This window comes from Panulirus ornatus, chromosome 15, assembly GCF_036320965.1.
Source record: "Panulirus ornatus isolate Po-2019 chromosome 15, ASM3632096v1, whole genome shotgun sequence".
NCBI classification, from domain to species: Eukaryota; Metazoa; Arthropoda; class Malacostraca; order Decapoda; family Palinuridae; genus Panulirus; species Panulirus ornatus.
The window spans coordinates 37,093,875-37,107,483 of NC_092238.1; the positions used below are offsets into that span (position 1 = coordinate 37,093,875).

The 13,609-nt window shown below is 41.8% G+C and overlaps 1 protein-coding gene across 2 annotated transcripts in view; it reads right to left on the reverse strand.

Annotated features, from left to right (window-relative positions):
• Moca-cyp (nuclear cyclophilin protein Moca-cyp) overlaps nt 1–13,609 on the reverse strand; it is a 212,642-nt gene that overhangs the window by 145,677 nt on the left and 53,356 nt on the right. For both annotated transcript variants that reach the window (XM_071670792.1, XM_071670793.1), the window contains one exon: nt 6,635–6,786. In XM_071670792.1, coding sequence (XP_071526893.1) covers nt 6,635–6,786 — 152 coding nt within the window. The remainder of the gene's footprint in view (nt 1–6,634; nt 6,787–13,609) is intronic.

Genomic DNA, 13,609 nt, shown 5'->3' on the forward strand with positions numbered 1-13,609 from the left:
ACCAGCTTCTACAGTTTCTCACACAAATCAACCACCAGTGCTGTATCATCAGCAAACAACATCTGACTCACTTCCCAAGCTCTCTCATCCACAACAGACTCCATACTTGCCCCTCTCCAAAACTCTTGCATTCACCTCCCTAACAACCCCATCCATAAACAAATTAAACAACCATGGAGACATCACACACCCCTGCCACAAACCTACATTCACTGAGAACCAATCACTTTCCTCTCTTCCTAAACGTACACATGCTTTAAATCCTCGATAAAAACTTTTCACTGCTTCTAACAACTTGCCTCCCACACCATATATTCTTAATACCTTCCACAGAGCATCTATATCAACTCTATCATATGCCTTTTCCAGATCCATAAATGCTACATACGAATCCATTTGCTTTTCTAAGTATTTCTTACATACATTCTTCAAGGCAAACACCTGATCCACACATCCTCTACCAATTCTGAAACCACACTGTTCTTCCCCAGTCTGATGCTCTGTACATGTCTTCAACCTCTCAATCAATACCCTCCCATATAATTTACCAGGAATACTCAACAAACTTATACCTCTGTAATTGGAGCACTCACTCTTATCCCCTTTGCCTTTGTACAATGGCACTATGCAAGCATTCTGCCAATCCTTAGGCACCTCACCATGAATCATTCTTTTCTTTTTTTTAAACTATTCGCCATTTCCCGCATTAGCAAGGTAGCGTTACATACATTAAATAACCTTACCAACCAGTCAACAGTACAGTCACCCCCTTTTTTAATAAATTCCACTGCAACACCATCCAAACCTGCTGCCTTGCTGGCTTTCATCTTCCGCAATGCTTTTACTACCTCTTCTCTGTTTACCAAATCATTTTCCCTAACCCCCTCACTTTGCACACCACCTCGACCAAAACACCCTATATCTGCCACTCTATCATCAAACACATTCAACAAACCTTCAAAATACTCACTCCATCTCCTTCTCACATCACCACTACTTGTTATCACCTCCCCATTAGCCCCCTTCACCTGAAGTTCCCATTTGTTCCCTTGTCTTACGCACTTTATTTACCTCCTTCCAAAACATCTTTTTATTCTCCTGAAAATTTATAGATACTCTCTCACCCCATCTCTCATTTGCCCTCTTTTTCACCTCTTGCACCTTTCTCTTGACCTCCTGACTCTTTCTTTTATACATCTCCCACTCATTTGCATTATTTCCCTGCAAAAATCATTCAAATGCCTCTCTTTTCTCTTGCACTAATAATCTTACTTTTTCATCCCACCACTCACTACCCTTCCTAATTTGCCCACCTCCCACACTTCTCATGCCACAAGCATCTTTTGTGCAAGCCATCACTGCTTCCCTAAATACATCCCATTCCCCCCCACTCCCCTTACCTCCTTTGTTCTCACCTTTTTCCATTCTGTACTCAGTCTCTCCTGGTACTTCCTCACACAAGTCTCCTTCCCAAGCTCACTTACTCTCACCACTCTCTTCACTCCAACATTCTCTCTTCTTTTCTGAAAACCCCTACAAATCTTCACCTTCGCCTCCACAAGATAATGATCAGACATCCCTCCAGTTGCACCTCTCAGCACATTAACATCCAAAAGTCTCTCTTTCATGCACCTATCAATTGACACATAATCCAATAACGCTCTCTGGCCATCTCTCCTACTTACATACGTATACTTATGTATATCTCTCTTTTTAAACCAGATATTCCCAATCACCAGTCCTTTTTCAGCACATAAATCTACAAGCTCTTCACCATTTCCATTTACAACACTGAACACCCCATGTATACCAATTCCTCCCTCAACTGCCACATTACTCACCTTTGCATTCAAATCACCCAACACTATAACCTGGTCTCGTGCATCAAAACCACTAACACACTCATTCAGCTGCTCCCAAAACACTTGCCTCTCATGATCTTTCTTCTCATGCCCAGGTGCATATGCACCAATAATCACCCATTTCTCTCCATCAACTTTCAGTTTTACCCATATCAATCTAGAGTTTACTTTCTTACATTCTATCACATACTCCCACAACTCCTGTTTCAGGAGTAGTGCCAACCCCTGACTTTACTCCCAAGACATTCCCAAACCACTCTTCCCCTTTACCCTTGAACTTTGTTTCACTCAGAGCCAAAACATCCAGGTTCCTTTCCTCAAACATACTACCTATCTCTCCTTTTTTCTAATCTTAGTTACATCCACACACATTTAGACACCCCAATCTGAGCCTTTGAGGAGGATGAGCACTCCCTGTGTGACTCCTTCTTCTGTTTCCCCTTTTAGAAAGTTAAAATACAAGGAGGGTAGGGTTTCTAGCCCCCCGCTCCCGTCCCCTTTAGTCGCCTTCTACGACACGTGAGGAATGCGTGGGAAGTATTCTTGCTCCCCTATCCCCATACACATACATATCAACATTATACTTTGTCGGTCTCATGCGTTAGTTGTACAAGGAAACAAATGAAAGAAAGGCCCAACTCACCCACATACACATGTATATGCATACACGTCCACACACGCATATACATATCTATACATCTTAACGTATACATATATATACACACACAGACATATACATATATACACATGTACATAATTCATACCATTTGCCCTTATTCATTCCCGTCACCACTCCGCCACACATGAAATGACAGCCTCCTCCTCCTGCATGTGCTTGAGGTAGCACTGGGAGAAGACAACAAAGGTCACATTCATTCACACTCAGTCTCTAGCTGTCATGCATAATGCACCGAAACCACAGCTCCCTTTCCACATCCTGGCCCCACAAAACTTTCCATGTTTACCCAAGATGCTTCACATGCCCTGGTTCAATCCACTGACAGCATGTCAACCCCAGTAGACCACATTGTTCCAATTCACTCTATTCCTTGCACACCTTTCACATATACATACATACACAGACATACATATATACACATGTAAATATATTCATACTTGTGTGCCTTCAATCCATTCCTGGCACCACCCAGCCACACAGAAACAGCATCGCTAACCCCCTCTTCAGCAAGGTAGCACCAGAGAAACAGACAAAAAAAGGCCACATTTGTTCACACTCTGTCTCTAACTGCTACGTGTAATGCACCAAAACCACAGCTCCCTATCCACATCCAGGCCGCACAGACCTTTCCACAGTTTATCCCCATACATTTCACATGCCCTGGTTCAGTCCAGTGACAGCACGTCGACCCCAGTATACTACATCATTCCAATTTACTCTATTCCTTGCACACCTCTCACCCTCCTGTATGTTCATGCCCCAATTGCTCAAAATCTTTTTCACTCCATCCTTCCACCTCCAATTTGGTCTCCTCCTTCTCCCTGTTTGCTCCAACTCTGTCACATATATCCTCTTTGTCAACCTTTCCCACATCATTCTCTCCATATGTCCAAACCATTTCAAAACACCCTCTTCTGCTCTCTCAACCACACTCTTTTCATTACCACACATCTCTCTTCCCCTTTCATTACTTACCCAATCAAACCACCTCACACCACATATTGTCCTCAAACATTTCATTTCCAACACATCCACCCTCTCCTCCGTACAACCCTGTCTATAGCCTATGCCTCACAACCATAAAATATTATAGGAACTACTATTCCTTCAAACATACCCATTTTTGCTTTCTGGGATAACGTTCTCTCATTCCACATATTCTTCATCGTTCCCAGAACCTTCACCCCTCCCCCACCCCGTGACTAGCTTCCGCTTCTATGGTTCCATTTGCTGCCAAGACCATTCCCAGATACATAAAACACTTCACTTCCTCAGACCTTTCTCCATTCAAACTTTCTTTCTTTCATACTATTCGCCATTTCCCGCATTAGCGAGGTAGCGCCACGAACAGAGGACTGGGCCTTTGAGAGAACATCCTCACCTGGACCCCCTCTCTGTTCCTTCTTTTGGAAAATTAAAAAAAAAAAAAAAAATGAGAGGGGAGGATTTTCAGCCCCCCGCTCCCTTCCCTTTTAGTCGCCTTCTATGACACGCAGGGAATACGTGGGAAGTATTCTTTCTCCCAATTAACTTGTCCCTCAACCCTTGCTCTTATTCACATTTACTCTAAACTTTCTTTCACACACTTTTCCAAACTTAGTCACCAACTTCTCGTTTCTCACTTGAATCAGCCATCAGCACTGTATCATCATTGAACAACAACTGACTCACTTTCCAGGACCTCTCATCCCCAACAGACTGCACATTCGCCCCTCTCTCTCCAAAATTCTTGCATTTACCTCCCTAACCACCCAGTCCGCAAACAAATTAAACAACCATGGAGACATTACATACCCCTACCACAAACCGACATTCACTGGAAACCAATCACTCTCCTCCCTTCCTACTCATAAACATGCCTTACATCCTTGATAAAAACTTTAAACTGCTTCTAACAGCTTACCTCCCACACCATATACTCTGAAGACCATTTCCAATGCATATCTATGACCCTATCATATGCTTTCTCCACACCCATAAATGCCACATACAAATCCATCTGTTTTTATAAATATTTCTTACATACTTTCTTCAAAGCAAACACCTGATCTGCACATAATCTACCACTTCTGAAACCACACTGCTTCTCCCTAATCTGATGCTCTGTACATGCCTTCACCCTCTCAATCAATACCCTCCCGTACAATTTTCCAGGGATACTCAACAAACTTATGCCTCTGTAGTTTAAACACTCATCTTTACCCCTTTTGCCTTTAAACAATGCCATCAATTCATTTATGACACCAAAAAATGCCACAATAATCATCTGATCACTTTCCAATGATAATTTGGTTATTGTTATTATATAAAGATGCTCTAAATCTAAACATTCCATAACTTAATTTTCAACTATATCCCATTTATTGTGGAATGACTCAGCAATACTTCCCAGAATACCTTCCCTTCACTTGCTCTCAGCTTAAGCAAATCCTTTCCAAATATCTCTGAGTATTTATCTCCTAACACAATCCTCTTTTCAAAGTTTACTTTTGTTCACTACCCTCTTCCTATCCAAGTTATTACCTCTTTTCCTAAAAACACTGCAAACTTTCAGTTACCTCCACCAAGAAATGATCATCAGACACCCCACTAGGTGCCCCTCTCAGCTCGTCCTCCTCCTTGCTCCTCCACTCCTGACACACATATCCTCTTTGTCAGTTTTCCTTCACCAATTTTCTCTATATATCCAAACCACTTCATCACATCCCTTTCAGCTCTGTCATACACAGCTTACTATCACACCTCTATCTTCTGCTATCATTTTAAACATGATCAACCCTCCTTAGATCATATATTGACAATTCCTTAGGCATTTCATTCTGACACATCATTCCTTTTTTGTTCTTTTCTTATTACAAGCCTTAAATCTTACCCGTAGAGCATCTCTGGCCTTACACACAGTGAACTCTCTTTCCACACATTCCTCAATGCATCCTTTCCATCCTTATGATTCACTTCAGCTACTACAGTTTCAACTGCTTCAAAGTTCAATGATGTGAATCTAAAACCTCCACTTCCTCCCAGGTTCTTTAAATTCAAATTCACATTCAAACCAGATACCATCCCCCCTTTCCCCATTCCCAAACTAAATCTCATAAGCTTACTTTTATGCAAATCAGCTCTCAACTTTTTCCTTTCACACATACTCCCAAATTCAGACCCCATCTTCTATTTCTCACTTGAGTCTGCTAACACAGCTGTCACCTACAAACAACAAATGTCTCATCTACCAGACACTGAAATCCCCTTCATGCCATAGACTTGATCCTCTTATTAAGACCCTCACAACCCTATTCATAGACAAGATCTAACAGCCATGTTGATATCACAGACCCTTGACGCAAACCCACTTTGACCTGGAACCTCTTATCTTCTTCCCTTCCTACTAGCAAAGATGCCTCAATCTTTCAATAAAAACTCCTCACTACTCCTAGTAGCTTTCTTCCCACACTATACTCGTATATTTATAACATCTTCCACAAAGTATCTCCATCGACCCTAACATCCACGTTCTCTAGGTTATAAAAAAACACATACTGTACATGGTAATGATGGATGCCGAAGGTGGTGATGACTAGTAATGGTGGTGATGATTGGTGATGGTGGTGATGGCAGTTGGTAATGCTAGATGTGGTGGCTGGTAATGATAAGTGTTGGTAGTGGTGGTTGGTGATGGTGGTGTGACTGGAAATGATGATGGTGATGGTGGCTGGTACTGGTAATGGTATGGTGTGATGCGTGGTGTTAATATTATCTTGGTCAAAATGAATCAAGAAATCTGGGTCTTCCTTTCCTTCCTAACCAATATAAGCAGAGGTGGTACATGAATGGTAAGTTATTTACAGTAATCATTTTCTAAGCTTACCTGGCATGTGCATGATCTTGATTTTTTAAGTTAAGTAAACTTTGGGAGCAATATTTAGAGTGTTACTTGGGTTCTAGCCCTTTCTCCTAAATTTACACTGAAAACTACTGAATGGAAATCTACAAAACTAAGGACTGCAAGATTTCTCAGTCTCTATCTTGCAAATAATTGTGACCCAGGTTTAGTGTAATATCTATATCACCATTTTTTTTTTATTCTTGTCCTTACCTTTAGGTTTAACAGAACGCTGTAGAACCAATTCTCCACAATTGGCAATTACTGCAGGTTGAAGCGGACGACTGCGGTTATCAACGGGAAGATTCTCTACTGCCACTACGACCTCATACCCACTCACCACTCGGCCAAACACCACGTGCTTCCTGTAGGACAAAAGTTATTATTGTCTTAAGGATAAAAATATATCTAAGAGTGTAAATTACACATAACAACTAGGGAGTGGATGTGAGCATATGAGGCCATTTCTTAATCTATTCATAGTGTTATCTTAATATTGTGGGAAATAACAAATATGCAGGAAAACAAATATTGTACCAAATTTGAAGTCCTACTTCAAAAGTCATAACTAATGAAATTCAACCTCAATCCTATGGCTAAACAGGGAAGGTACGGTGTTAATTATGGAACAAAAAAGACAAGACATTGTCAAGAAAGACTAATCATGAAGCAAATTTACATCTAATCCTTGTTTCATGTAAGGGTTGTCTAAAAAATAAATCTTTCAAAATCATAAAAAAAATTATTTTACACAAAAAAACTAAGCAGTAACCCCATTTTCCTTTTCTATCGACAATTTTCACTTGAAAAATTAAGCACTAGTACAGATGTTACTGTCAATTAAGTACCAGTTATGGAGTACCCATAAAAATCGTGATAATGCGCGTTGAGACTTGGAGGGGCTGCTAGGTAGTGGAAAGGTTACCGAGATAATGAGATAAGAATGAATGCCTCTTATCCTAATACTGGACCAGTTTTATGCATGGATGGTGAGGTTATTTGTGACATGGAGAGGTTGTATGTTTGTGAGGAGAATACCAGCAGTCTAAGTGTGGATGAGGCAGAAAGAAATGACAGCTACCTGGGTCACAGGAGTGCAACCTGACAACCAATGAAGTACTGGCTCACTACAAAGCCATCACTTACCCTCTCAAGACCCAGGCAGACAGTGCCAGTAATATACTTCCCTGGTCGGTGGCTACCTATCAACTACTACCTACATGCAAAACCTGCAGGTAGGGGATAAACCTTTACAGTGTATGTCAACAGAAAAAAATTTTGAATTTGTGATATTATTTAATGGAAACAACATTTAGAGGTTTGATAAAAAAGAGTGAGGTTTCATTCAATTCCATTCAAGCAAATATGACCAAGAATATGCCATGTGCAATATTTTTGTGAAATGTAAGCGGTGCAAATGTCTCTTCTTGCCCCTTCCTTGGGCACCCATAACAACTTACTGCATTAATGTCACTAATAATGAAATTTATTAATGGCTCTTTGAATGTGTTTGTTTGATACAATAAAGTACCAAAGATAACACCGAGATTGATAACTTATCAGCCAATGATCATCTTTTCCATGCAATACAAATGTGAAAAATCTTAGAACTACCCAAGCACACCTGGATCAAGGGTTCTTTTCCATGGCTGTCAAAACAGATCTAAATACTGCACAATGTCAAAATACAATAAGAGAGCAAGTCAATGTATATTTCAAAAATTTTATCAATCCTGAGTTGTTTTGTTCTATTTGCTATATTCAGTAACTCTAGTACCCTCAGTTCCTGGTTATGGTTTTAGTAAATGTCATTAGTATCTTATTTTTATTATAATTGATTGCCATTTCCCGCATCAGCAAGGTAGCACCAGGAAACAGATGAAGAGTGGCCCATCCACTCATATACATACATACAAGCACATACACTAACACACACACATACTGTTGTGGATGAGAGGACTTGGGAAGTGAGTCAGTTGTTGTTCGCTGCACTGGTGGCTGATTCAGGTGAGAAACTGCAGAAGCTGGTGACTGAGTTTGGTAAAGTGTGTGAAAGAAGAAAGCTTAGAGTAAATGTGCATAAGAGCAAGGTTATTAGGTTAGGTAGGGTTGATGGACAAGTCAATTGGGAGGTAAGTTTGAATGGATAAAAACTGGAGGAAGTAAAGTGTTTTAGATATCTGAGAGTGGACTTGGCAGCAGATGGAACCATGGAAGAGAAAGTGAGTCACTGGATGGGGGAGGGGGCGAAAGTTCTGGGAGCGTTGAAGAATGTGTGGAAGGCGAGAACATTATCTCCGAAAGCAAAAATGGGTATGTTTGAAGGTATAGTGATTCCAAAAATGTTCTATGGTTGCAAGGTGTGAGTTATAGATAGGGTTGTGCAGAGGAGGGTGGATGTGTTGGAAAAGAGATGTTTGAGGACAACATGTGTGAGGTGGTTTGATCGAGTAAGTAATGAAAGGGAAAGAGAGATATTTATTTATTTATTTTGCTTTGTCGCTGTCTCCCACGTTTGTGAGGTAGCGCAAGGAAACAGACGAAATAAATGGCCCAACCCACCCCCATACACATGTATATACATACACGTCTACAGACGCAAATATACATACCCATACATCTCAATGTACACATATATATACACACAGAGACATTTTTTTTTTTTTTTTTTTTTTATACTTTGTCGCTGTCTCCCGCGTTTGCGAGGTAGCGCGAGGAAACAGACGAAAGAAATGGCCCAACCCCCATACACACGTACATACACACGTCCACACACGCAAATATACATACCTACACAGCTTTCCATGGTTTACCCCAGACGCTTCACATGCCTTGATTCAATCCACTGACAGCACGTCAACCCCTGTATACCACATCGCTCCAATTCACTCTATTCCTTGCCCTCCTTTCACCCTCCTGCATGTTCAGGCCCCGATCACACAAAATCTTTTTCACTCCATCTTTCCACCTCCAATTTGGTCTCCCTCTTCTCCTCGTTCCCTCCACCTCCGACACATGTATCCTCTTGGTCAATCTTTCCTCACTCATTCTCTCCATGTGCCCAAACCATTTCAAAACACCCTCTTCTGCTCTCTCAACCACGCTCTTCTTATTTCCACACATCTCTCTTACCCTTACATTACTTACTTGATCAAACCACCTCACACCTAATATTGTCCTCAAACATCTCATTTCCAACACATCCACCCTCCTGCACACAACTCTATCCATAGCCCACGCCTCGCAACCACACAATATTGTTGGAACCACTATTCCTTCAAACATACCCATTTTTGCTTTTGGAGATAATGTTCTCGACTTCCACACATTCTTCAACACTCCCAGGATTTTCACCCCCTCCCCCACCCTATGATTCACTTCCGCTTCCATGGTTCCATCCGCTGCCAGATCCACTCCCAGGTATCTAGAACACTTTACTTCCTCCAGTTTTTCTCCATTCAAACTTACCTCCCAATTGACTTGACCCTCAACCCTACAGTACCTAATAACCTTGCTCTAATTCACATTTACTCTTAACTTTCTTCTTTCACACACTTTACCAAACTCAGTCACCAGCTTCTGTAGTTTCTCACGTGAATCAGCCACCAGCGCTGTATCATCAGCGAACAACAACTGACTCACTTCCCAAGCTCACTCATCCACAACAGACTCCATACTTGCCCCTCTTTCCAAAACTCTTGCATTCACCTCCCTAACAACCCCATCCATAAGCAAATTAAACAACCATGGAGACATCACACACCCCTGCCGCAAACCTACATTCACTGAGAACCAATCACTTTCCTCTCTTCCTACATGCACACATGCCTTACATCCTCGATAAAAACTTTTCACTGCTTCTAACAACTTGCCTCCCACACCATATATTCTTAGTACCTTCCACAGAGCATCTCTATCAACTCTATCCAGATCCATAAATGCTACATACAAATCCATTTGCTTTTCTAAGTATTTCTCACATACATTCTTCAAAGCAAACACCTGATCCACACATCCTCTACCACTTCTGAAACCACACTGCTCTTCCCCAATCTGATGCTCTGTACATGCCTTCACCCTCTCAATCAATACCCTCCCATATAATTTACCAGGTATACTCAACAAACTTATACCTCTGTAATTTGAGCACTCACTCTTATCCCCTTTGCTTTTATACAATGGCACTATGCACGCATTCCGCCAATCCTCAGGCACCTCACCATGAATCCTACATACATTAAATAACCTTACCAACCAGTCAACAATACAGTCACCCCATTTTTTAATAAATTGCACTGGTAATAAAAAGAGTGTGGTTGAGAGAACAGAAGAGGGTATTGAAATGGTTTGGTCACATGGAGAGAATGAGTGAGGAAAGATTGACAAAGAGGATATATGTGTCAGAGGTGGAGGGAATGAGAAGTGAGAGACCAAATTGGAGGTGGAAGGATGGAGTAAAAATATTTTGAGCGATCGGGGCCTGAACATGCAGGAGGGTGAAAGGCGTAAAAAGACTAGAGTGAACTGGAACGATGTGGTATACTGGGGTCGACGTGCTGTCAATGGATTGAAGCAGGGAATGTGAAGCATTTGGGGTAAACCATAAAAAGTTTATATATATTCTTATTCATCATACTTAATCACTCTCTCCTGTGTTAGTGAGGTAGTGCAAGGAAACAAACGAAAGAATTGCCCAACCCACCTACATACACATGTATATACATAAATGCCCACACATGAACATATATGTACATATACATTTCAATTCCTGGTAAGTTGTATGGGAGGGTGTTGGTTGAGAGGGTGGGGCCATGTACAGAGCATCAGATTGGGGAGGAGCGGTGTGGTTTCGGGAGTGGTGGAGGATGTGTGGATCGGGTGTTTGCTTTGGGGAGTGTGTGTGGGAAGTGCTTGGAGGGACAAATGGATTTGTGTGTAGCGTTTGTGGATCTGGAGAGGGCATATGATGGAGTTGATGGAGATGCTCTGTGGAGGGTGTTGGGAGTGTGTGGTGTGGGAGGCAAGTTGTTGAGGGCGGTGAGGGGTTTTTATCGAGGATGTAAGGCATGTGTGCGTGTGGGAGGAGGGGAAGGCGATTGGTTCTCGGTGGGTGTGGGTTTGCGGCGGGGGTGTGTGATGTCTCCATGGTTGTTTGATTTGTTTATGGATGGGGTTGTTAGGGAGGTGAATGCAGGAGTTTTGGATGGAGGGGCGGGTGTGAGGTCTGTTGTGGATGGGAGGGCTTGGGAAGTGAGTCAGTTGTTGTTCGCTGATGATACAGCGCTGGTGGCTGATTCATGTGAGAGACTGCAGAAGCTGGTGACTGAGTTTGGTAAAGTGTGTGAAAGAAGAAAGTTGGGAGTAAATGTGAATAAGAGCTAGGTTATTAGGTATAGTAGGGTTGAGGGTCAAGTCAATTGGGAGGTAAGTTTGAATGGAGAAAAACTGGAGGAAGTAAAGTGTTTTAGATATCTGGGAGTGGATCTGGCAGCGGATGGAACCATGGAAGCGGAAGTGAATCATAGGGTGGGGGAGGGGGCAAAAATCCTGGGAGCCTTGAAGAATGTGTGGAAGTCGAGAACATTATCTCGGAAAGCAAAAATGGGTATGTTTGAACGAAATAGTGGTTCCAACAATGTTGTATGGTTGCGAGGCGTGGGCTACGGATAGAGTTTAGCGCAGGAGGGTGGATGTGCTGGAAATGAGATGTCTGAGGACAATGTGTGGTGTGAGGTGGTTTGATCAAGTAAATAATGTAAGGGTAAGAGAGATGTGTTGAAATAAAAAGAGCGTGGTTCAGAGAGCAGAAGAGGGTGTTTTGAAATGGTTTGGGCACATGGAGAGAATGAGTGAGGAAAGATTGACCAAGAGGATACATGTGTCGGAGGTGGAGGGAACGAGGAGAAGTGGGAGACCTAATTGGAGGTGGAAAGATGGAGTGAAAAAGATTTTGTGTGATCGGGGCCTGAACATGCAGGAGGGGGAAAGGAGGGCAAGGAATAGAGTGAATTGGGTCGATGTGGTATACCGGGGTTGACGTGCTGTTGGTATATTGAATCAGGGCATGTGAAGCGTCTGGGGTAAACCATGGAAAGTTGTGTGGGGCCTGGATGTGGAAAGGGAGCTGTGGTTTCGGGCATTATTGCATGACAGCTAGAGACTGAGTGTGAATGAATGGGGCCCTTGTTGTCTTTTCCTAGTGCTACCTCGCACACATGAGGGGGGAGGGGGATGGTATTCCATGTGTGGCGAGGTGGCGGTGGGAATGAATAAAGGCAGACAGTGTGAATTGTGTGCATGGGTATATATGTATGTGTCTGTGTGTGTATATATATGTGTACATTGAGATGTATAGGTATGTATATTTGTATGTGTGGACGTGTATGTATATACATTGTGTATGGGGGTGGGTTGGGCCATTTCTTTCGTCTGTTTCCTTGCGCTACCTCGCAAACGCGGGAGACAGCGACAAAGCAAAATAATAAAATATAAATAACATTTTAATGTCTACATACATATACATACACAGACATATACATATATACACGTGTACACATACACACTTTCTGCCTTCATCCATATACATATACATATATACTTATGTACATACTCATACTTGCTTGCCCCACAGGAAACAGCATCGCCAACCTACAACACAGGAAACAGCATTGCCACCCTACCCTACAGAAAACAGCATCGCCACCCCCTCCATCAGTAAGGTAGCGCCAGGAAAACAAACAAAAGGCCACATTCATTCACACGCTGTTTAATTCTTGAGATGGGGTAGCAATACTCTCAGAAAAATTGAGATAAGTTATCACAGGAAAAAAATGTTGAGAACCGTGGGTCTAAATGATGAGTTAACAATGAACAAGCATTACCTATCAAAGAGAAATTTACTTATTTCTGATGGATTTACCAGTGCTACACAGAAACTAAAATAATTTGTGAAAAGAATGATATAGATACAAAAGGAAAGGAGAACTAAATACAGCACTTTCAACAAAGAGTATAACAATAACGCAAGTCACTATCAGTGATTTTCTACAAATGTCAAGAATAATTCAAGATTTACGATAAACATATTTCTAAGGGCTCTATCATATTTCTAAGAGATCTACAAAGTTGACAGAGGTTTTAAAAAGGAACAAATATGAAAGATATTTGCTATAAATCTCTAGCAGCTTT